Source organism: Mauremys reevesii, linkage group 1 (assembly GCF_016161935.1).
Source record: "Mauremys reevesii isolate NIE-2019 linkage group 1, ASM1616193v1, whole genome shotgun sequence".
NCBI classification, from domain to species: domain Eukaryota; kingdom Metazoa; phylum Chordata; order Testudines; family Geoemydidae; genus Mauremys; species Mauremys reevesii.
The window spans coordinates 83714116-83740079 of record NC_052623.1 but is presented as its reverse complement, the minus strand read 5'-3'; the positions used below and the strand labels follow the sequence as shown (position 1 = coordinate 83740079).

Below are 25964 nucleotides of genomic sequence, written 5' to 3'. Positions count from 1 at the left end.
AACATGCATCAAACGGCGCTGTGATTTGACTGGGCCACAGCCTCGCCTTGCACGTGTCGTGCAGGACCAGAAAGAAGACCATGCTGCCACACCACGGCAAGATGAAGAAATTGTTCTGCTGCAGGGCGGAGTTCGGCGCGACAGCCCCTACATGTAGCGTACATCTTGGTGACTGTACTGCCTGAGAAACCTGGCGTCTCACACAACAGGTTTAAACGTGTGTGGGAAGAAATTGCCCTTCCCCCCCCTCCGGGAGCGCCGCCAGAAACGGACGGGTGGAAGGACACAGGGTGGGAGCCCCGCGAGACAGGCGGAGCCAGACACACGAACAGCTGCCGGACAAACGCCCCGGAGTCTTAGCTCCGCGCGACCGCGACCGCGACCGCCCCCTCCGCAGTCGCGTGGTTGGTGCCGACCCCACCCCCTTGCGCTTGATTTTAACGCCATGACGAGCAACCAATGAGAGCTCGGGAGCGGGGCGGACCACGGGCCCAGCAGCCGATAAGCGCGAAGTGCGGCGGAAGGTGGCTGGTGATTGGACAGTGGAGGTGCACCGGGTGGGGCTGTAGGTGCCAGCCAATGAGGGTGGCCGCTCGCGGGTGTTAGCGGAAGTCCCTTGGCGGGGTCTCCGGGCGGCTGGCGGAAGGATGGCGGCCAGCGCTGCCAGGGTGCGTGCGCGGTCCCTGGAGCCCCTTGGTGAGAGAGAGCGAGCGAGAGAGGGGGGTGGCGGTGGTCTGGGGGCTGGGAGGAGATGGATGGGATGCGTGTGGGGAGGGAGGAGTTGGTGGGGCAAAAGGGAAGGGGAGCACGGGGCAGTGGGGTGCTATATGGGGGCAACGGGGAGGGAGTTAAGGTGGTATATGGAGGGGGAGTTGGGTGGGGCACAAGGTGGAGATGGGGCTGGAGTTTTGTGTACACACACAGGAAACTATCTCTGAGCTTGCCATTATGTGGCTATCCCTTCTTTGAAGAAATCGAATAATTCTGGATTCTGATTTTTAACAGTGAGTGTAATTAACCATTAGAACAATTTACCTAGCGAGGTGGTAGATTCTCAGTCTTTCAATCAGGACTGACTTTAAAAAAAAAGAAGAAGAAGAAGAAGTGCTGTAGCTCAAATGCAAGGTATTGGCTTAATGCAGATATACCAGATAATGTTCTGAGAGTTATGCAGGAAGTCAGTCTAGAGATCATAATGGTTCTTTCTGACCTTAAAATCTATGTTTCTATGGATTCATTTATTATTAATTTTTACCTTTAATGCTGTCATTAGGTTTTTTTGATTAGGGTTAGTTTTTGTTCTTGAAACAGAAATCTGGCGATAAACGCCTGTATTTTGACCGAAGATCTTGTTTAAAATGCAAACACTGTCAGTGCAGAGGGGCTGACCTGAGAGTCTTCCCATGAGCTGAGAGGATTTTTTTTTTTAAGGGCTCACAGATAATTACTAATGTTTATATTTTTTTAGATTTTGGCAGTACTGCTGATATTATTAAACTAATACCTAAGGATCTATTTGCTGAGCTAGTAAGTAATATTTCTATATTTATTTCTTATGCTTTTGTGTAGTGTAAAATGTTTGAAGTAATGGTTATGTTACTAGCTGTTTGAGTACTATTACCCTATCAGGGAAATTTGCAATGTCCCCCACCTTTACGTAAGTGGAACCCATCCTCTAGTGATTAGTGAGACTGAGTCAATTTTATATTTTTACAAAATACTGATTTTCGCTTTTGAGGAACACAGGAACAGCTACAGAAACAATCCCTTTCATGTTTTCTATGAAATCATGAAAAATGCACCCTTAGTGCTGGATTGTATCACTTAGTCACAGCTCTGTGTTGTAAGCAGTGCAAAGCAGGTAGGCTAGTGGTTTAAAAATTTTGAACATGTATTTTCACTCTTGTGGGTTTGATGGTATTTAAATGTAGTTTTAGCAACCACCACTGACTTAATACATCCTTTTCCTCTTTACTCAGTATATATGTAAAGTGGTGTAGCAGACTATTTGTATATTGCCACAATAAGCTTGTTCACTTGGCACTGTGTATTGAAACCACATGACTTCAGGTGTACACCCTCTGTACAGATATTTTTAAAGCATGATATTTTAATAATTTCACTAGTGATTGGCTGTTCATGTAACTTTTTTTTTTGGTAGTGTGAGCGAATTATTCAGCATCTTCATGGTCAGAGCCCAGGTGTAGATACAGTAGAACTATGCCAGGTAAGTTTTATGATTAGTGGTCATCCAAAAGCAGATGACTTACATTCATCATATATTACATGTCACGTGAATTATAGAATGTTTCTAAGACTTACATTTGTTTGTGTTCAACCATTCTATTTCTAGAGATTTCAAACAGCTGGAGTTGAAATGAATGTTGCTGACCTGGCAAAGATAATTAATGTTGTTTCCTTTTTATTCGGGTAAGCAAGAACCCATCCTCCCTACATCTCTTTTCATTTTATTCTTTCTTTATAGAATAAAAAAAGGGGAGGGGGGTCATAAAAGGTGGAAGGGTATAAATTAAGGCTGAGGAGGAGCTAGAAAATTTTGACTTTAAGTATGTGAGAGGATCTAAAGGAGTTTGAAAACTTGTATTAACGTGTTTGTTTAATTAATTCATAAATCAGAAACAAATCTTTTTTTCCATTTAGAATATTTATGCATATTAAAAATATATGGGGTATACATAAATGAGAGGAAATTGCTCCTTTGTGGGGACCTAGCATGCAAATTCTTAGCACAGTTTACTTTGGGGGAGATTAAGTAAAGTCCTTTGCAAAAAGAGGGTGTAGGTTGCATTACACAATTACTACAATGTAAAATAATATTCATGAACAGAGAAAACTAATGGAAATGTTTGCCTATTTAAAAAAAAAACACCTGGATTTCTTGAACATCACTCTTACAAAAACCTACAGATTTTTGTTTGTTTAAAATTTATCTACAGCACAGCGGCCAAAAACAACTTGTCTGCAGAAGAACTCTCCACTGGTCTGGGTAATGCAATCAGTATGCTGCCAAAACATGCCGTTCAGGTTATTCGCCATATATGGAATGAACAGGGTAAATTTATCATTATATCAGAAGATGCTAGAAAAATGGCAACAGTGGGACAGGTAACTAGCTCAGACTTCTGATTCAATAGCATTCACTTTCCAAAAATGTCTACTTCATGGTGGATACTGCTGCAAAAGTGGCAAATAATATATTTAATGGACACTTGGATGCCTGCACATTGTGATATTAGACCTGGCTAATACGGTCAAACCTCGCAATAACACGAAATCGCATATAACGCGATCACAGGTTGGCTCCCCTTTAAGGGATAATACAGTACGGTACTGTACCAATGATCCCCAACACCATGGCAGGGGAGAGAAGCCGTGGCTCTCCGCCTGCCGGGGACAGAGAACTCCGGGGCTGCAGGCGCCAGTGCTCTCTGTCCCAGCAGGCACGGGGCTGCGGTTTCTCTCCGGCTTCAAGATGAGGCGCGGCTCCCCGCCTGCCGGGGACAGAGAGAACCGGCGTCCGCAGCCCCGGAGTTCTCTGTCCCCGGCAGGAGGGGAGCCGCGGTTCCTCTCCCCTGCTGGGCACTAGGCGGCGCACATCAATGCACCGCGTTGGAGACCACTGACAAACCCCACTATACTGCGACCCCGCATTTAGCGTGATCAAAGTTTTTGGACCCCAAACATCGTGTTATAGCGGGGTTTCACTGTATTAGTTTCCCCTTAATACCTATAAACAGTTACAAATGCTTAAGAAACACGTAGAGCTAGGTGGTTCAAATATTTTTCCAACAAGTTTAGAAGACTTCTATTAATACTGTATTTTCATTCTGACAACATAAATAGATTTCTACTTGAAGTTGTATATAGGTTTTAATTAAAATATATGTTATACCTTGAAAGAAGTGACTGGCATTAAACACACTTCGCACTTTTAATTACAAAAAAGTGTTGTCTGGATTCTCATACAATTAAAAGTGACAGTCTGTTCAAACTACGCTTCTCACAGTTGTTGGTGAGTTAAAATGGAGCTCTAATAGTTTAACTTCCATGAGTTTTAATAACATTTGTTATTAGTGTATAGCACAATAAGAATCTGACATTCATGTACTTATGCAAAACATTCTGATATGAATTCTTACGTTAATACTTATGTGGGATCTTTATATAAACTGCTATGGTCATGTTATGGACTTTCATCCACAAAAATCAGAAATCAGTAATTCTGCCTCCTTAATGCAGATTTTCTGTTGCCAGTGCCATTTTTCATGGCAGGAGGATTTTACCCACACATCTTTAATTGATAAAGAAAATTAAGGTAACATCACGCCTAAGTCCCTGATGAGAGACACAAGACCTTGTACTAATACCTATATGAAACCTTTTTGCTATGGCTGCATTCTTTGTAATCTTCATGGCTTCATCAAGAATTTAGGAGGTAGTCTAGAGTTAGTTAAGAATACTTCTTTCAGAAACATATGCTGTGCGTGAGTATTTTAATGTGGGGGAGCCGTTGTGCACCAACAGCCACACAGATCTTGGCAGAACAGGCACCTGTGTCTGGTGGCAAAGAAATCCAAGACAACTGGGGGTTTCTTCTCTGTTGCAGCCATTGAGAAGTGATCCTGCTTCATCTGCCTGTTCTGCCATTGAGGTCTTATACTGGGTTGTGTTGAGTTAGGCTGCACTTTGTCTGGTACCTTGCCTTTGACCTTACTGCAATGAGTGACCCTACCAGGAGTACAGGACTCCCAACGCCATTGCTCTTAGGGTCTTACGTATACGCAAGCTTCTCCACTATGTCAAGGTGGCAGCCCAAGGAGAAGATTTATTTACAAAAACATTGTACTTGTATTTCGGTGTATAGTACATAGAGCAGTATAAACAAATCATTGTCTGTATGAATTTTAGTTTGTACTGTACTGACTTGCTAGTGCTTTTTATGTAACCTGTTGTAAAACTAGGTAACTGTTTAAATGAGTTGATGTACCCCCTGGAAGACCTCTGTGTACCCTGAGTATAGTATAGTGACTGTAGGATTGATTCGAAATGTTTAAAAACAGTTTGATTGCTCTTTCTTTTCTGCAGATTATAGATATTCAGTGGAAACTGGGAATGGCAGTGAGCTCTGACAGCTGTAGGTCTCTTAAGTACCCTTACGTTACAATGACACTAAAAGTGGCAGAGCCTTCGGGCCAGATAATGAGCAAGTCTTTTGAAATGACAATCCCACAGTTCCAGGTTTGTAATCCAGTTTCGTACTTCTCAAAAAGAGTTGCATACAACACTGCTTTCTTAATAGAAATGCAAATGTTTACATGTAGGGCAGCACATTTCTGTGACATTTAATTACTTATGTGGCAATGGAAAGATTTGATGTCTACATATGGTTCAGATTAAAAATCTATTTGCTTAAGCAACTGAACCCAAACATTGTTAATTTAAAAAGAACTCTGACTTAAGAATTCCAAGTTTAAAATTGCTTTCCCCTTATCAAAACTATCCCATTCCAATGAGTAAAATTGTAACCAAAGACTACGAGATCTATTAGTATATTAACTCACTTGATGATCTGTGTGGTTTGCTACCCAGCTGCCTCTCCTGCAATCACTGAGTGTGTTTTGAAGCTCAAGAGGTCCGTGGGACTGCTTCAGCCTTAAAAACTGAAATTTAAATTAAAGCCTAAAATGAAACTTTCAGAAAAAAAATCCTTAATGCTTAGAGCAATAGTTAGGGCCAGCAGTTAGGTTGCTGGGAGTTTGGAGGGTTCTATGAGATCATCTAAAGTGGCCAGAGTCAAATGGGTAAGGACCTAGTGTATGATAAATCCTTAACCTTAAAAATTGTTTTGCATTTCTTTAGTCTTGGGCCTAATAAGAGCTTTCTGGGTTCTTTTATGATACTTAAAGAGGCAGAGGATTAGCTGCTCTTTAAGAGAGTTTAATCTGGTGAGATGGTCCCAATTTTAAACATAACTGACTTGTACATATTCCTCATGAAGTGGACTTGTCATTTAATTATAAAAAAATAAAATTAAATTGCTAGAAGAGTTGCACTTCTTCAAAACAAACATGGATCTCCAAATCACTTGAATCATCATAGCTGAACGTACACTAACTTTTGGAACCATTTCTGACAGCAGCCGCTAATTAAGTCTCTTCTGCTGCTCTCCCTTGCCCATGCAATAAACATGGAGAAGTGAAAGTAGACTTCCACTTGGTTGAGCTTGCTGCAAGGGACTTCCTAATGCTGAACAGCGACCTCTCAATGTGATTATATAACTTACATTTTACATGCTTACATTCATAAAAGTAGCACAAATCACTAAGAACAATGCCATTTAAAAATAGCACTTCACTCTGAGGTAGGGGGATGTGTTGGTTTTTGTTACTAATGCTATAAATGGGGGGGGGACAAGGATGGGGGGCGAAGGGGTAAGGTGTCTGCTTGGTTTGTTTACTTTGTATTTGGCAATAGTATATGTGTAGTTTTTTATTTCACTGTGGTCTCCATATAATCAGGTAGTCAGTCATATTCTCTTGCTTGATTGTGTGAGTCTTTCACACAACAACCAAGTAACATAGTAGTAAAAAAATGTGGCTGTAAAGCCACAAAAATTGGCAGGTGTCATACTTGAAACATTGTTCTTAAATGACTAGTCAAGTTGATTTTGTTCCTCTAAGGTGCAAAAATCTTGGCTCTTCACATAAAATATTGAACACTCCTTTTTTTGCTGGCATTTGAGGACCTACTGTAATAGCCATTAAAGGATGGTCTTATTTTGGTTTAATAGCAGTAATGATATGGTCGTTCCTCCCCTCCCCCCCCCCCCAAAATGTTCCAGCTCTGGTGCCGCACTGTGTTCTTCTATTGCTATATCTTCTATTCAGTCACAGCATACTTGCACACCAGTCCAATTATACTATTTCCCCCCCCCACACACACACACCAGTTGTATGATTGGTGGTCCTTAATTCCTTTGCTTACAGTTGCAAAGTTGGGGGTGGTGGTGAGGGCTTTTGTTTAGCTATCAGAGTTCAATTATGTTGAAGGGTCATTACATTCCCCCTTTGTTTTGAAACTAAACTTCTACAACCCTAATGATAGATAAACCCATTAGTGAAAAATGTATTAAAAAAGCAAGGGATGACTGGTGATTTTTCTGATTCTAGATCCACTAGTCTCTCAGTTCTGTAGATTGGAAACTATTTAATATATTGTGAAAGGGACACTGTCAACTGAATATCTAGGTTATTTCAAACTGGGAATAAAAGTACTTTCAGGTACTACTCCTGCCAATTTCTGTGGTCTTACGACTTTTAAAACCATTTTTTTTCTCTCCTGTTCCCAAAGTCATCAGACAAAACCACACAAATATGGCATTAGACTATAGTGAAAATGACTTTACACAAAGTGCTGACTAATGCATAAAGCAAACTGGAATAAAGTTCTTATATTTCAGATACTATAATCTTAGGTGCTACTTGTAAACATAGGGGAAAAAATTCCAACAAGAAGTTGTTGGCTTTAATTACAATGCAAATTGTTAAAGTGCCGTTTAATATTGCATCTTCTTTTTCAGGACTTCTTCAGACATTTCAAGGAAATGGCAGCTGTTCTTGAAACAGTTTAAATACTTCAAAGACACACTTTACTTGATCCTAATAAGCCTTCCTATCTTGCACAAGTAATTGTGTTAATGTTTAAGTAAGGTATGTATTCTCATGGTTTTGTCAGAATATTTTCCAATAGCTTCCTTTTTTTTTTTTTTTTGATCACACTGAAAGCTTTTTTTATGTAACTTTTCTTCTAAATATATGAAAGAACAAACTCTTGCAAGGTGGCAATCTGAGTAAAAGTCTATTTAGCTCTATTCAGGCAGAAGATTGTGCTACGTAGCTAAGGACATGGCACAACCTCAAACTTTTCCTACTGTTCAACAGCAGAAGCTATGTACTGTATATAAACTCTGCAATGTGGAAACACCCATGAAAATGCTAACTGAGGAAACTACTGGAAGAAGTGTAAACCCCATGTTTACACATTTCTCTAAAATCATGCTGTTGATGTGCACATGGAATCAATTATATCATTAGCTATGTAGAGTATATAAAATTACAGTCAGCAAGCATATTGTTAGCCATGAAGAATAGTGTCGTCACCGAACTGATAAATTCCAGTTATATCAAGTAGGTTGGAAGCCTAATTTTTATTCCCTTTTTGTTAATTACTGGAGAACATCTTCCATCATTCTAGTAATAAATTATTGTTACTTCAATGTAAGATTAGTATCACTTAAATATTTCCATAAATCTGGATTTACCATCTCTCCTATTGCAGTAAATATCTCTAGTAACAAAGACCTAAAATCTTAGTTCTGTGCAGGGGAGTTAACATTGACTAAGCGGAATTTATAGGTACTTTTAAATTTTAAAAATTTAAAAATAGCAAATAGATACAGTTGATAGCACATTATTTTGTTGCTTATGTATGTTCTATAGTAAATCCAACTTTAAACTTGTGGCATTTACTTACTATTCTGATTTTTGTTTCCTAATTAAACTGGAAGCTTGATGCAGTTGCATCACTTGGTATTCTGAACTGGAAATTTGAAGTCAAGAAAGGTCAGCCTGAGCTAAACACATCACTTACGACAATATTAAGAGTCTGACAGTCTCTTAGCTTCAGTACACCTCTACCCCGATATAACGCCACCCGATATAACACGAATTTGGATATAATGTGGTAAAGCAGTGCTCTGGGAGGCGGGGCTGCTCGCTCTGGCAGATCAAATCAAATTCGATATAACGCGGTAAGATTTTTTTTTTTTTTTTGGCTCCTGAGGGCAGCGCTATATCGAGGTAGAGGTGTACTTTCTCTGGTAGGAGTCCACAGGACTGCATTGCTGTCTGTCCAGAGACTGGTTGTCCTTGTTGGTCAGCAGAAAAATTCTGACTTAGTGGCCATCTGTGATCAAGAATGAGGGTTAACTTCAAATATGGAATAATTCAGCTTTCCATTTTTGAGTGTCTTCATATAAACAGAATAATTTAAAATGGAAGATTACAACTAAATGGAATTAGACATACTGAAAACAAAATATTCTGACATAAGTATGCTGCTGGTGTTCAAATCAGATCATGCTTTACTTGTGCAGTGGAGCAAATAAGTCCTGTATGAAAACAGAATGGATGAGGGTTACCTGACTCAGGCTTAGTCTTGATGATTAGACTAGATTAAAATAGGCTGAGGCAAGCAATGGGGAAAAAAATTGGCAACAGTCATCTATGTGCTACTGACAGAGGGGCTGTATCCACCATTTGACCTCCTTTCACAATATCGAAGGTGGTTGGAACAAGAGCTGCTTTTAGAAGATCAAGTAGCAGTGGCTAGAAGAGTTCAAGCTCTTCTTTCTGATGCAGCTTTTGCTATCCTGATCTCTGCCTTTTGTCACCTGAGGACAATATGATTGCAATGCACTCTGTGTGGTGGGTGCACTCTAGAACCATTCAAACTCAAGGCTGTGCAGAGTGTGTCTGCTCCTTTGAGCACAATGCAGGGAGCATAGCACCAATACTCAGAGTTGCACTGGATTCCAGATGAACTGAAAGATGATGGGTTTAACCTTTTAAAACTAAATAGTTTGGGACCTTACTTGAGGGACTGTCTGTGCAGTTCAGATCAGTAGGCATACGCAAGTGGCACTTGACTGATCTGAAAATGAGGACGCTGCTTGCAGAACATTCTCTGGGAGAGGGTATGGCCTCTAGAATGTACTTCCTTCCTCATTCTGCCAGAACCTGGGTGTCTCAGCCTGGGCATACTACAAAGTCCACTTTTTATGAGCATTCAGGGAGATGGTACAGAGAGTCTCATCACATGGTCAGTTGAAGGACGTCTAGAAGAGCCTAAATTGGTGTTTGTAATTGGAACCTATTTTATTTTTAGGTAACTGCATTTAAGAGTTTTGGGCACTGTTCTTAGACATGTGCATAGGTGACAGAAAAGTAAAATAAAACACAAGTAAAAGGTTGAACCAAAAATTTTGGGGTGACACTGGATACTTAAATTGCTGTTACAAACTCTAGTCAGACTTTGTATAGCTGACAATGTTTGTGCTGACATTGGAACATGAGTGGAGAAAAGACACTTTGGTTATTGATGCCTTTTTGTCCAGAAACATTAAACTAGCATTAATAGCAGCTTCTCTAAGTGAAGATTGAGAGTTTTGGTTACCAGTTCTGTTTACTTCTCTTCACGATGTGGCAGACCTGTGCAGTTGGAGCAATTTGCAGCAACCCTATTTCCAGAAGAGACAGGGAAGTGTTAGTACCATTATACAAGGCACTGGTGAAACATCATTGGGAATACCATGCACAATTCTGTTCTCCCATGTTTAAGAAAGAGATGAGTTCAAACTGGAACAGATGCAGAGAAGGGCTATTAGGATGATCAGAGGAATGGAAAACCTGCCTTGAGAGGAGACTTAGAGATTGGCTTGTTTAGCTTTACCAAAAGAAGACTGAGGGGAGATATGATTGCTCTCTGTAAGTACATTGCAGGGATAATTACCAGGGGGAGAGAGGAGTTATTTAGCCAATGTTGACACAAGAACAAATGGATATAAACTGGCCAACAACTTTAGGCTCAAAATTAGGCGAAGGTTTCTAACCATCCGAGGACTATCCTCTGGAATAGCCTTCCAAGAAGAGCAGTGGGGGCAAAACTAACAGGCTTCAAGGCTGAGCTTGATAAGTTTATGGAGGTGATGGGATGATAAGGTTGCCCACAATGACATGTGGCCCATCGGCGACTGCCAGTAGCAAAAATCCCCAACAGCTGAATTTGGGACACTAGATGGGGAGGGCTCTGAGTTATTACAGAGAATTCTTTCCCAGGTATCTGACTGGTGGGTCTTGCCTACAAATGCAGGGTCTAACTGATCGCCATATTTGGGGTTGGAAAGGAATTTTCCCCTGGGTCAGATTGACACAGACCCTGGGGTTTTTTCACTTTCCTCTGCAGCATGGGCCATGGGTCACTTGCAGGTTTAAACTAGTGAATTATCTATAACTTGAAGTCTTTAAACCATGATTTGAAGACTTCAGTAAGTCCTGGTCTACACGTTGGCGGGGGGGTGGGAGGTGGAATCGAGCTAAGATATGCAACTTCAGCTACGAGAATAGCGTAGCTGAAGTCAACGTATCTTAGATCGACTTAGGTAGACTTACTTCGCGTCCTCGCGGCGCGTGATCGACGGCTGCCACTCCCCCGTCTACTCTGCTTCCGCCTCTCGCACGGGTGGAGTTCCGGAGTCGACGGGGAGCGCGTTTGGAGATTGATGTATCGTATCAGCTAGACATGATGCATCGATTCCCCGATAGATAGATCCAGCGGGTAGTGTAGACATACCCTTACTCAGCCAGAGTTTAGAGGTTATATTTCAGGAGTGGGTGGATGAAGTTCTGTGCCTGCAATGTGCAGGTCAGACTAGATGATGATGATGATTGTCCCTTCGGACCTTAAAGTCTGAGTCTAAAACTCACGTTATGGCAACCTGAGACCGTAATGCCAGAAACATTAATGAATACTTTGTGAAACGTCCCTGCATGCCAGGGTATTGAAACTTGCTGGAAGAACCCCGGAAGCCTGTGTTTGGTATGACTGTTCTGATAAATCTCAGTGAATGCCTTTTTGATTTATATTGTTTTAAATAGATGGTGATTGAGAGTTGGCTATTGACTGAATAAAACATCTGGAATTTGCCTCATCTGTAAGAACTACAGCATTAAACAATGGAACAATTAAATACTTAATTAAAATTGTTTTAGAAATTGAATTGTATGGAATAGTGATACTGGCAAGTTAGACAAAAGCAACTTTTTACTATTGTGTTTGTGGAACCAGATTTGTAGCAAAATAAGGAATCCCATCTTGTCTTTAATATTACTTTCCATTTTAATACAGATTTCTATACCATGCATATTTTTGTATGTTTACAAACTAAGTTATTAAATATTTGGATAACGAATTTTAAATTGGTCTATATTTGTTCATGACAGTGGTTATTTAAATTTGTTGCATGAAAGTCTATCCTGACTCCCTTGAGGACACACACACTTTTTTTTTTTTTTTTTAAATTAATAGAACAAGACAGGTAGTCTTCTAACTAAACTTCTTTCCATACTGAATTAGGTAAAACTTGCCAAATTCTTCCATCTGTTTATCTTGCTGATCACATGCTGAAATGATTAGGGAAATGGAATTCAAAGCTAAATTACAAAGACTACAAGGATTATTTACACCACTGAGAAATAAATACGTTGGAAATGCACTATGTGAGCTTGGAAAATGATATAGGCACTGATGCTGTGGGTGCTTTGGGGCTGGAGCACCCATGGGGAAAAAAATAGTGGGTGGGCCGCAGCTACCAACAGCACCCCCAATCAGCTTCTTTCCCTCCCACACCCATGCCTCTCACCCGCCGGTGGGCCCCACCAACCAGTGCCTCCCCATCCCTCTAGGTGCCTCGTGCCCACTGTGATCAGCTGTTCAGGGGTGTGCAGGAGGTGCTTGAAGGGAGGAGTAGGAGTGGGGGACAGAAAGGTGGGAGCTTGGGGGAAGCATGGAGTGGGGGTGGGACATGAGGCAGAGCAGGGGTCGAACACACCCTCCTCTCTCACCCCCCCCCCTCGGCTACTAAGAAAGAAAGCACCTCTGGAAAAGGGGGAGGCATAGGAGACCTAAATGAACAGCGTCTGCATTTAAAGATTTATTATTATTATTTAACTGGACTTGAATAAAAGACCACATTAGCATTGCTCAACTCTTGTCTGACTTTAACGTTTTGTAGGGGAGGGCAGGGAATATCAGTCTTATGCAAGAAACAGGAAGTCAAAGAGTATTGAAAGAAATGTGGTTGGGTGGAGGAAGAGAAACGTTGCTGTTGTTGTAAAGAAAGTAAACAATGTTCCGTCTTCACAGCACTACCACACTTGCAAACTTTTGTTGGACAGTGAGGATATTTTTCAAAATAGCATACGCATTAAGGCCTAGATTACCCTTCTGCCCACTTGCTCCTGTTCATGTGCCAGTTTCATCCAGTCATGGCCAAAGCAAAAATATGGCTCCATTTGGTGTTAGTCAAGATCCCCAAAATTGCATTGCCTTTCTTTCTAAATTGCATTGTGAACACCATAGTTATAGATTTGAAATCGCTCCTGGCTTTTTTTTCTAGCTTTCCTCTTTCCAGGTTTCTCCTGCTGCTTGAATGACTTCCCGATTATTTTTCTTCAGAAGTACTAGTTTGTATTTTATTCTCAAAGTTTGATAAACTTTTCTGCTTATATATTCTAACCACTCTAGTTCTCTTTAATTTCTCCTTCCTGATACTAATATGAAGGACTGTTTCTAATCTTTTGCATAGGAGTGCAGAGTTCTTCTAGTTATCCACTGCAACTTCAGCTAGTAGGGCCCAGATCCATAAAGGTACTTTGCTGATGAAGAGAAGGAATTTAAACTGGGATCGGCGGTGCTTTAATTACTGGATTGTAGCATATTCTGATGTGGGTCCCTTTCAGTCTTTCCTACTGAAGTTGTTCTATTTCAATTAAATCATTTAATAATTAAATAGGCTACAGAGAGTGAGAATGACTCTACAGTCTTGTGGTTAAAGCACTCACCTGAGCAGTGGCAATTCCTGTTCAAATCCTTCTCCTCAGGCAGAGGGGGGGCTTGAACTGCCTGTTATTACCTTTCATTTACAGTCCTTCAGCCATTTTCCATCCATGTGGTAATGTGTATCCTAATCAATTTCATTTAATTTTGAGTCAGATGTCAGGAGATCTACCACATACTTTACTAAAAGCAAAATAGTGAAATCTGTGTTGCTACCACACATTCTCTTAAATAAAAAAGCAATTATGTCTGGGAAGATTTGTTCTTAAGGAAGCTAATCTACTTAGTATTTTTGACACTAATGGTCTAGAAATCCAGATTTTTATCATGTTCTAAGTATGTTTCAGGTTACTTTGAGGGATTGAGGTAAAACTTTGTGGAGGGTAACTTCTAGGATCACTTTCTGTCCTTAGAAGATTGACACCACTTCCTCTTCAGTCTTTTGAAAAATCCTTTGTTCTCTAGGACTTTTTTAAAAAACAGTCAATGATTCAATTAGGCTATTGGCTAATGAGTGTAATCCTGGATGTGTGTTCTCTGGACCCACTGGTTTATATTCCCTTACCTGTTCCTTATAAAAATTTTACATTTTGGAAGTTCTTACTTCCTGTCAATCTTCCCTTATTTTTCTTATTAAAGACACTTTAAAAGAAACTACTTCTGAATTTCAGAATAACTAGTTCCATTCCCCCCCCCCTTTAATGAGTCTTCTTACTGTCCAGTTCTACATTTCCTCCTTAAATTACAGTAGGTAAGATTTTCAAAAATGGGAGTCTAAAAAATTAAATCTTTATTTAGGCATCTAAGTGAGAGGCCTGATCTCAAAAAGCCTAAGCATCTAGAACAGGGTATCGGCAATCATTGGCACACGGCTCGCCAGGGTAAGCCCCCTACCGGGCTGGTTTGTTTACCTGCCACGTCTGCAGGTTCGGCCAATCGCAGCTCCCACTGGCCGCGGTTCGCTGCTCCAGGCCAATGGGGGCGGCGGGAAGCGGCACGGGCCAAGGGATGTGTTGGCCACAACTTCTCACAGCCCCTATTGGCCTGGAGCGGTGAACCACAGCCAGTGGGAACCATGATCAGCTGAACCTGCGGATGCGGCAGGTAAACAAACTGGCCCGCCAGGGGGCTTACTTTGGCGAGCCGCGTGCCAAAGGTTGCCGATCCCTGATCTAGAAGGTCCCAAGGATAGCAGTGTGGCTGCTAGCTGTGTGGACCTTTGGAAAACCAGGCTTCTTGTTCAGGTGTTATTCTGAATATATGTTATGTTGAACAGTTTCTGATTTATATACGTCTGTTTGTTACCCGCGAAATAGAAATTGGGTTATAATCAAATTTTCTGTTGTAAGAGAACAGTTTTTAAGATCTAAGTTCATTATTTCAGCAGACTTCTCTCATTGAAGTCAGTGGCAAAAAATTGACACTGATTTTAATGGAAACATGGTTGAGCCTTTATTTAGCAAATGGTTTACTAGTCTGCTCATAATATTCTGGAACAAACTGCTTACCAATTGATCAATCGGAAATAAAAATGTAAAAAGCCCATTTGGTCCATTTCATTAAGCAGCATTTGAATTAGAGCAGATATGTGCACTTGGTTAGCTGCCTGAAAAAATATTGCTGTTTAAAGGAATGACTGTTTGTCTCTGAATATGTCCATATCAAAGCCTCTTATAACATAGTGCAGTTTGAGAATATGCTAGCAGATTGTCTGAAATGTCTTTTTTTTTTTTTAAAGGCTCTAAGGCGGTGGTGGTGGGGAATATACTGCCTCTTGAACTGAGTCTCATGGGATACTCCTAATTTTAATAGTTTTCAGCTGTTTGTCTGTTGGCAATAATGATTGGGTCAGTTTGGGAATTTGGATATTATCTGTCAGCTGTCAGAAGCTACTACATTAACTTCTTACTTAAAGTTGTCCCAGTTAACATTGTTTCGTTGCGTATCAGAGAACATGCTCATTTAAAGTTGTGCAATGCTCCCTTATAACATTGTTTAGCAGCTGCCTGCTTTGTCCACTGCTTGCAGGAAGAGCAGCCCATTGGAACTAGCTGGTGGGGGCTTGGAACCAGGGTGGACTGGCAGCCCCCTCATCAGCTCCCCACTCCCCTAAGTTCCCTGTGCAGCAGCCACCCAGCAGGCCATCAGTTGCTGGCAGTTCAGCTGTCTCTCCCCCCGCTGCCATGTGCTGCTCCTGCCCTCTGCCTTAGAGATGCTCCCGGGAGCCTCCTGCTTGCTGTGTGGGGAGGGAGGGGGGAGCAGAGGAGTGCTAATGTCCGGGTGTCCCCCTGCTCCTGCTTACCCCATCTCCATAGAGCTGGGGGTGGGGGGACATGAAAGGGCTCAGGACAGAGGGAGCTTGCTAGCAGCAGCTAACTTACTAATCTACTTAAAAGGGCAATGTACTTAGAGTGGGGTCAGCGTACTTAAGGGGGCAATGTGCATCTCTCTCTTTCTCTCTCACACAGGGTCTCTCTGTCTGCCATGCTGCCTCCCCTCCCTCCATTTGTGCTACCTTGTAGAGTGTGAAACTACATTAACAACGTGTTAACCCTTGAGGGCTCAGCCGAGTGCTAATTCATCATTCAGCACTAAGGCATTCCCTGGGAAATATTCCACACTCTGACTCCACCACCTCAACCAAGGTTCACAATCAACATTGCTGTGTACAGTATTAAATTGTTTGTTTAAAACTTATAGTGTGTGTGTATATGTATGTGTGTGATGTATATGTGTGTACACACACACACACACACACACACACTAATATATATATATATATAAAAAATCTGTCTGGTGGAAAAAAAATTTCCCTGGAACCTAGGGGCCCCCGCCCCTCCCCCATTTACATTAATTCTTATGGGGAAATTGGATTTGCGTAAAGTTGCATTTTTCAGGAACATAACTACAATGTTAATGAGGAGTTACAGTATTTATTAGCTTTTGCAGGTTTTCTAGTTACCTTTCCTGATCAGGTAGCTGAGAATGGTACAGGGCAAACTCCATCCAGTTTCACCAGGCATCCCAGTAAATTCTTGTTAAGAATGAGTGAGTGTTTTGGGAAGTCTGACAGTCTATTACTATTACATAGAGATTGGCAACCTTTGGCACGTGGCTTGTCAGGGCGAGGCCGATTTGTTTACCTGATGCGTCCCCAGGTTCGGCCGATCGCAGCTCCCACTGGCCGCGGTTCGCTGTCCCAGGCCAATGGGGGTGGTGGGAAGTGGCAGCCAGCACATCCCTCGGCCTGCGCCACTTCCCGCAGCTCCTATTGGCCTGGGACGGTGAACTGCAGCCAGTGGGAGCCATGATCAGCCGAACCTGCGGACGCAGCAGGTAAACAAACCGGCCCAGCCCACCAGGGGGCTTACCTGGCAAGCCGTGTGCCAAAGGTTGCCGATCCCTGATGTACACAATGGCATGTTGTAATGTAAAATGGAAATATGTTATTAACTTCATACAGTATGTGCAAAGGTCCAGTTAAGTAGCATACAATTTTGAAGCAATGAGTTTTAATACACACTTTGATTTAAAAAAAAAAAGGGGGGGGTTTGAAAATCACTAGTTTTAGTCCACTTGCAGTGGCACTACGTCATAATGTTGCATATGCTTGCATCATGTTATGGTAGCAGTCACTAGGTGGTGCTGTTACACATAGTGTAAGAAATGTTTATGTAAATGAGTGCGTCTTTAAATAAGTACTGTTGTGCTGGTGTTCCAGTGCAGTAGTCCTTTGAGAGATACTGTAGCAGACAATGGAGAGTTCACGCTGCTTTATTCTTTATAGGTGGAGGCATTTCCTGAGATAGACTAGCTTCTTGGGAAGCTGAGTGGGGTTGGGCTGAGATTTCTGGAAGAAGGGATTGATTGCCTGCATGCTGTTTGTAATTACCTGTTACAAGACTAGTGTGCAGATGCAAATAAAGCAAGTTACATTTGAAATATACCCAGACTCCATGTCATTGATTTCTCCTCCACTGGGAAATTGTTCTGTAGGGATCCACAGTTCTGTTACTATTTGGCAAAGTTGATGTTAACAGTGGGTCACTGGTGTTGAAAGAAGGTATCACACTATTTATAAATGTCTGTCTTGGTGCTCCTTGTTTCTTCTGGGAGACTATTCCTCAGTCTAACAGATTACTTTTAGAATTTTTCCCAATGTTCAACCTAAATTTCCCTTTGCTTGGTTTTATCCTATTCCATAGTTTTATCCCAAGTATACCAATACAAATAAACCCAAAACTACACAAGAGAACTACCTATCTTGTACGCCTGTGGGTCCTGCATTCTTCCAGGATTTTGTACCTGTAGTATACCATATATGGATCACTTCTGAAGAAACCTCTGTAAATGTTCCCTGTTGCTTACTTAAATTTATTTAAAATTCACACACACAATGTACAAATACTAATAAAAATCCAGTGCCTTGATAATAAAAAATACCATGTATTGCAGTAAATGATACACGTAATTTTAAGTTACAGTATAACAATAGTTACACAACATACCTGGCTTTTAATTTTATTTTTAAAGTGTAAGAGTTACAGCTGTAGTTTAGCTTATATAGCTGAATATACTTTTTTCCTATATTTCAAGGTTATGGAATAAACATTTGTATTTCTTTGTCCTACACTCATGAAATTTAACCACCCTATTATTTTTCTAGCATATTGTATTATTCAGGTTGTTTATTTTAAGGCCTACTGCTCTCTCTAAGTTTTCACTTTTCAACTACTGAAGATGGCACTGTTACTTCTGTTCCCAGCTTAGTTCCGTTGAGAATTACCGCTGAACCTAGTGTTCAGGATAATGTTCTAGTGTGAAATCCTGGCTCTGTCAATGGGAGTTTTGCAATTGCCTTCAAAGGGTCCAGGGTTTCATCCCTAATGTTCTAAGTGGATATTTTCTTGCATTGGTTTAGCATAGCTCTTAATTAAGCAAAAGATTTTCTCTTAAATACTGCATCCACATTTCAGTGGTGTTAAACCATGTGTAGGAAATTGGCAAAGGAAACAAGTTATACATCCCATATGAGGTGCTGGCATGTTCCTATTTCCTACATGGCTGTGTAAAATACTGTCCACTCCTTTCCAAGCACTAAAAGGATGGTGACCAGCACTGTATAACTTCAAGAGAAACGGTTCTTTGCTGCCCTCTGAGTTATTCTCAGGAGTACTGCAACTTCAGCAGCACCTATAACAATTTAACATGTACTAACCATTGCCACAAAGTTACCATCTGTATCTCCTAGCCTAAGTATAGGAAAACACTGTGGCACTTCTAATATAATAATGTGGTAACTTTTGCCAACTGCTAACTTTTTAAATGGTGGCTTTAGTTACTTATATCTATTCCCAATCCCATACCTCACCCCAAATCCACCAGTCCTTCTGCCCCGTCCTTCTCAACTCACCATGCTCTATCCACCTCAACACCCAAGGAAGGCTTCTCATGGTGGCTCGGCAGAGCAGCAGCAATGACAGAGGTGCTAATAGCCTCTGCCTGTGAGACAGAACGGGGATCAAGGCTCCCAGTCTCGCCTAAATTTCAAGGTGAGGCTGGGCAGCCAGGCAACACTGGCAGAGAAAAGTGGACTCCATGAGCTGCAGAACTTCCATTCAGTGTAGCAGTTGGTATTTTGGCCCTTCCTCTTTTCTTTTTCCTCCTCATATGATATTCAAGTGGCTGAAGAAGGGCATGGGCTTAAGTGATGTATCCCCATGTGCTCCAAACAGCAATGGTGGGGAAGGTAGAAGCAGAGTTCTCCTTGCACCAATTGCTGCAACTGCAGCAGTGAAAAAAAGTATACCTGTGTGTGGCAGCCGTCTAGCAGCCAGTTTACTCCCGGAGTCTGAGAGGGCTGAACATTTTAATAAGCAAAGCTAACCTTAGCATTTTTTTTTTGGAGGGAGGGACTGCAAAACAGCATTTCACCAAATTCCCACTCCACAGACATAGCAGATCCACCAGGATCACAGCTGCAATCACAAGGCCAGGCTAAACATTTTTGGGAGAGTTAGTGGGAAGACTCTTTGGAATCTACTCTAAACATAACTGACTCACATTATGTATGGTGGCTGTTTTGTGGAGTGGGTGACGTTTTGGACCTCCCCACCCTTCTACTGCAGAAATAGTCCAGCTACTTGTTCCTTTAAGTCCTTATAATTAACTTGCATTGGTTTACATTTTTAAGGCTGTAGTCACTAGAAACTTTCTTTTGTAAACAAAAGCTAATATTCCTCTTTGGTGGCCTCAAAGTCTGCGCTGTTAATGTGGCTCATGGGGCCATCTTTGACTAAATAATGGCAGAAAACATTGCTGCTGTTAAATCAAATGCCTCCTTGAAGCAAACATTTAATATTTGAATGTGATAACCATCTGTTTTCATTAGTGTTATTTTAAAATTGACTGTTTATACACTGAACATAGAAATCCTGACTAGGATCCCTGGGGCTTTAGAGACTTGTGAAATCCTCAGCCAAAGATAATTACTTGTGGTTTATAAATTTTGGTCATTCCTGTTTCCCTAAATCTCCTTTGGAATGGTTCTTGTTGGCAGAACAAATCATAATGTTGTCATCATGCAAGATTAGTGTCAGTTGTGCAATAAAAGTTCCATCAGGTTCATTTTTCATCATGTTTATTTTGAACAAATATATGTTGAGTGGTTCAGTTGGTAAATTGAGTATACTAACTTGTGGAGTGCTGATATAAGTATAATTTCAACACTTGTACTCATTTCTTAAATCATAATAGTGATACATATCTGCAACATGATTGATTTTATTTTGCTAGTAATGTTTCACACATTGATTAAAAATCTGCCTTGTCAGAATTGCAGAAAAGGCACTACAGTCTTCTCCAGCAACACAATTCATGTCTAATGCCCTGACTGGGAGCACAGGCTTACTCTATGATACTGGAATAATCATTGCCAAAGTTAGACAGCCTATCAGTCTCTTAGAACAAGATCAGATGATGAATTTAATAAAAAGTTCAGTGAAAAAATTGTTCAGGATCTTAGCTGTTACTTGAAGGTAACCAGAGACTAAAAATGAAATCGATGTAGTTCAAAATAACGCAAATAAGTGATTGGACTCTAGAATACATGTGAGTTGAGGGATGATGCTATTTTCTAGACGGGTGATAGATAAGGAGATATCCCAATTATTATTAATGGACATATCAGAGAATTAAGGTATTCTGGTCAGAGGTGTATTATGGTAATACATAAAATATAGGAGTATAAACAAACATCTTTGTCTAGGTGTTCTTACTTAATACTTTTTTCCACACTTAAAAATGCAGCTAAAAACATAATCATTGCTGGCTAAAGCTTGGTCCCATTTAAGTCAGTCAGACCTGCAGTTTCTTAGCACCTTGCAAGATCAAGTTCTGCGACAGTGGTTTTGAGGAAGTGGAAATCCAAGACTGATGCATGGAGATGGCTGATGTAGTGTCATGTGAAGACCTAGCATATTGAGTTAATGAGGGATTGGCTGAATCTTCTTTATGATCAGAACTTATTTGCTTCATTAAACAGAAAGAAGACAGACATTTTAATGGTATCTAAATGAAATTGCTCCAATAAAAGATACCTCACCTGCCTTGTATCTCGCATCCTGGGATCAATATGACTACAACAACACTGCAACCAATGGAAGATATTGAATTTTCCCATCTGAAACAGAAACTCCAGATGGGACTGGAGATCTGTTTTATGGCTCAAATTTCCCCCAAATAAAGCGTAAGCAGATCTGAGATGAAAGAATCAGGTCACATGAGGTTTTTATAGAGGTGTTTGCAGCCTCTTGACAGCACCAGTCCTTAGGTGAACAGTAGGCTTTTGAAGTTACCTATTTCCTAAGCATTGTTGTCAGAAGTGTACCGGTATGGTGCTCTGCTCTCTCCAATGTTGATATCACTCAGCTGCGTGCGTGTGTTCCCTCTGTGTGCTGCCCCAGCTCTGCGCAGATAGCTGACACAGCAGACCCGACGAGAACCCCCAATAACCACAGAGTCCAGTAAGATGCAAAGTCCCGTCGACTAGGTTTATTGCGACCTCGGACACAATGGCAGTTCCCTGTAGGTTTCTTAGCCTAATTCAGGGCATACTATGAGAAAGTGCCTCTTGGCAATGGACCCGGCTCAGTCAGTGGCGGGACTTTCCACTGCCCCCTCGGCCGGACAAAGACACCGCCCTAGGAATGCATTCTTATACACAGATACAAACAAGTTACACATCACACCTGACGTATTGAGGTGCAACCTTTCTACATAGCACGGTACAACCCCTCTACGTATTAAGGTGCCGCCTCTCACCTTCTACATGTTGGTTCGATCAAAACAACTCTATCCATCATATTACCCTTTTACCCCTGTCATTGGGATTGGCCAGCCTGTTCTTTGTTATCTGTGTGGAATGTGCAAGTATGTGAATGTTCTGATATCTAGTGTTATGTACCTAAAAGGTAATGATCTTCTTGCAGCATCAGCCCTTTCCTTGCTTCTGTGAGCAGGGTCTGCCTCTGGCTCACAGCTTAACTTTGCTTTATGTTAGCAAAGTCTTGACCATTACTTTAGTTTAGGCCTCAGGCCTCATACCAGGCCTCTGATACCAAGGTTTATATCTTGGGGCCTCCTCTTACTACAAGCATCACTGGTAATTGATTACATGGATTAACATAAGACAATGTGTATTTCCCACAATATGCAGGTGATTTGCTGTACACTTCAAAGAGAAATTAAGTATCAGAGGGGTAGCCGTGTTAGTCTGGATCTGTAAAAGCAACAAAGAATCTGTGGCACATATAGACTAAGAACAGACGTTAGCATGAGAGCTTGAATACAATACACTTTTCGGATGCAAGAATACCCTCTCTCCCAAGAAGGTATTATTCAACACACAAGAGAAATTAAGACAGTGATATCAGTACATTTAAATGTTAACATCTGCTTTTGATCTCTGAATTAACAGAATACAGCTATAGACAGGAACTGTTTGGTTACATTGTTAACCTCTAACAATATACATGTAAACACACAAAACATCTACTAATAGATCCTGGGTATATGGCTTTCTTCCCAACAGGCGCAGAGAAGCACGTAGATGTGACTTGCAAGCTTCCTACCTCTGGAGCTCCTAAAGGCAGCGGGGGATCTGATCATTGCCTGTTGCTTTCCCAGGCGTAATCTCTTTGATAGCCTTCTCTACATCTTCAAGAATTGGTATTTGGTCCAGCTCCTACATTGTTGGAAGCTGGTGATTACCGCTTTGGTGAAAGCGTCATCAAGGTGCCAGACCTACACTGGGGAATGGCAGCTAAAGGCAAGTCTACATTCCAGCCTAAGTCAACATAACTTATGTTTCTCAGGGATGTGAAACACTCTCACACACACACACCGCCAAGCAACACATTTTGCGCTGTCCACACCAGCGCTGTGTCGGCAGGAGACGCTCTCCTGTCGGCATACTGCATCTTCACCAGAAGCACAGCTACATCAGTGCAGCTGAGCCGATGTAGCAGTGTACATGTAGACTTGCCCTAAGGCAGTGTCACAGATAATGACATTCTTTGAGTAGAGGTCTTTGTAATGCTCAGTCCATCGGTCAAGTCATTTTTGAGTGTCAGTTAATATGGTACCATCTTTCACTTTCAGGTTTGCAGTCTTTTTACAAGATGGACCAAGGGCCTTTTTAATTCCATTATAGGTACCACAATGGTACCCTATTTCAAAGCAGATGTGAATCTTTCTGCACGGGTCTTGCTAATACTTCTGGGCACTTTCTTTGATGGTTTTCTGATCCGCAGCCTTAGCCTCTTTAAATTTGAGAGTTCTGGCCTTAGGTGATTGTTGAAGTAAAGTTAGGTGAACTTGCTTTTTCTTTTCTATGAGTGGGAGCAGCAGATGTTCAGATGCTGCAAACCAATCAAGATATTTTTTCTTGGTTGTGCCAAAGACATCCTTGGCAGTAGCCACTGTCTTATTCTTAAATTTTTCCCACAAGATGTCAAAATCAGGGGAAGCAGGTGGATCATTTTCAAAAACAAGCTCGCGTGCACATTGAAACTTTACACAAGTATCAGAATCCTTCATGTTAGTGATGTTGAGGCAAGGTTTACCTTTTCGCTTTGCATAACAGATCTTTTAAAGATGCAGTTAGAGCTTGGCCCCAAAACAGCATAATCTGTGTCACGATCAGGACTATGCATTGATCAAACATGCAATACTTGGCAAATGTTTCTGCGATGGATCAGGATGAGGTCAAGCTGATGCCAGTGTGCTGAGTGAGGGTGCCTCTATGTGACCTTTCTGTGGCTGCTGCTACCTGCCAGCAAAATAGGTGTTTGAGACTATCTGCTCACAAGAGGCACAAAGCTCAAGGACAGCTGGCCATTTTTGTTGCGGCTATCTGTGCCGTATTGACCAATGATGTGTCCCCAGTGCTCCCAATTCTTACCCACACAAGCGAGTCTGTCCCTGGAAAAAACATACTTATTCTCAGCTGGAACAAATTATTAAAACTCCTCTTTGCTATTTGGAATAATCGAGTCTTTGGCCATAAATGGACAGAAGAGTCAGATTCTTGAGTTTGTGTTTATATCCAGCTGCATGATTCTCTCATTGATAGGTACCAGAGGGGCACATGCACTGAAGTCAGACTTCTTGACAGCACATCCAACATTGTGTATCCTTGGTTCATTGTCAGGTTTCCCAGATGAATAGAAGTCATAATTTCTCTGATCCAATTTCTGAAAGTCTTGTCTCACTGAGGGCTGTAATATCAATGCCCAATTGATGTAGTTCTCCATCAGTTATGGCTGTTTTCCAAAGTTCAGAATCTTCCAGTTCAAGTCTAGTTAACATAGTATGAACATTGCAGCAAGCACTGATTAGTTTAGCGCCTGGAAAGAAGTTGGAAGGGAGCTTTTTGAACCCACCATTCCTAGTGTCTTCCCCAGATTGGGGCAAGCAGGCCACCCCTAAATAGGGCTGATTGGAGATCTGAGCCACTGCCAACACCTAGGTCCTTCTCTACCTGAATGAGCAACCGTTGAACATAGACCCTCGACGCATACGCTTAGACAAAACAAAGAAGGAAGGGGTTGCTATAGGCCCTCCACCTTCTCTCTTGACAAGAATTATAGAATTCCAATTGCAAGACAAAGTTCAAGGCCTGCTGCAGTTTCTAGCAGGAACACTGCTCTGAGTTGAAGAAAGCACCCACCTTATTGCATCCGTAACTGCGCCTTTTCTTTAGATGGGTATGGTCCCAATAGAGTGGATACTGTTGGCCAACAAAATTCAGGCTCATCTGCTTTTCTGGGGACATTTCCTTCCCTCCGGGGGTTCTACTACTCGACCCATAGGCACTCCTCTGCCTAAAGCCATTGGAGCTTCTCCTGGAGAGACAGGTTTATTAAGTGGCACCTGTCACTCACCATTGCATCACTGGCTGCACCATCTAAACATTCATTGGCGAAGGCCTGGCTAGATGCTAAAAGATTGAAGTTGAGAAGAGAAAGGAGTGGTTTTGAAAACTGAAACTTTATGGTAGCTGGATTAAAGGTTGAGAAGTTAAACATTGGTACTTTTGAGATAATTATGTAAATGTATATAGGTTTATAAAGAATTTAGCACTAAAAATAAATTGGGTAGATCAAAATAACTACATCTAACATCACATTAAGCAAGTCAACCAAATGCAACATTAAATCAAATAGCTTTACATAAGTGGGCAGCAACAGTAATAAAAAGAGAAATTTCTGGCTATTTTACAGATGCTGTACCAAGACACACACACGCACACATTAGAATAAACCCCAGAATTTCAGTCTCAAGTTTCACATATTTTTAGTTTTCCTCATGTCTTCACTCTCTGCTTTAGAGAAGCATTCAATAAAACTGGAGCATGTCCTTAGGAGATGAAAGGCACACCCTATCTATAATTGTATCTAAAATACAAAATGCTATTTTATTGGGAAAACCAGCAAACAATAATAATTTGTTTCTGCTTTCCTAATTGAAAAGGCTTCTTGGAGATATGATTTGCTGCTGCTTGGAGGAGGCACCTTTTCCAATCTCAGCCACTTTTGGAATTATATATTAACAATGAGATTCATATGTTATTAGATTCATATGTCATTTGCAAATTTAATACTATTAATTAGGGCTTGAATAGGGACTGGGAGTGGCTGGCTCACTACAAAAGCAATTTCCCCTCTCCTGGTATTGACACCTCCTCATCAGTTATTGGGAGTGGACCA

The 25964-nt window shown here is 41.3% G+C and overlaps 1 protein-coding gene across 7 annotated transcripts; it reads left to right on the top strand.

Moving 5' to 3' along the window:
- The first annotated feature begins 492 nt into the window (after positions 1-492).
- On the top strand, positions 493-22806 carry COMMD6 (COMM domain containing 6). 7 transcript variants are annotated; one of them, XR_005589804.1, is made up of 8 exons: positions 570-696; positions 1469-1527; positions 2162-2227; positions 2354-2430; positions 2958-3126; positions 5107-5259; positions 7601-7730; positions 22787-22806. XR_005589804.1 is itself a non-coding variant. In XM_039506063.1 (7 exons), exons 4-7 carry the CDS (start codon positions 2378-2380, stop codon positions 7649-7651), a joined length of 426 nt encoding a protein of 141 aa, XP_039361997.1. In that variant the 5' UTR covers positions 504-557; positions 1469-1527; positions 2162-2227; positions 2354-2377; the 3' UTR covers positions 7652-8541. The 7 variants fall into 7 exon arrangements, 3 of the variants coding, with proteins under 3 accessions (XP_039362006.1, XP_039361997.1, XP_039361971.1); XR_005589799.1 differs by lacking the exon at positions 22787-22806 and adding an exon at positions 21239-21368; XR_005589805.1 differs by lacking the exon at positions 22787-22806 and adding an exon at positions 16164-16182.
- The last annotated feature ends 3158 nt before the right edge of the window (positions 22807-25964 follow it).

Excerpts from the sequence above, each read along its gene's own strand:
- COMMD6 (XM_039506037.1), top strand. The coding sequence starts at position 648 with ATGGCGGCCAGCGCTGCCAGGGTGCGTGCGCGGTCCCTGGAGCCCCTT. Across the intron at positions 2,228-2,353 it reads ATACAGTAGAACTATGCCAG|AGATTTCAAACAGCTGGAGT; the intron begins GTAAGTTTTATG and ends TTCTATTTCTAG. Across the intron at positions 3,127-5,106 it reads AAATGGCAACAGTGGGACAG|ATTATAGATATTCAGTGGAA; the intron begins GTAACTAGCTCA and ends TCTTTTCTGCAG.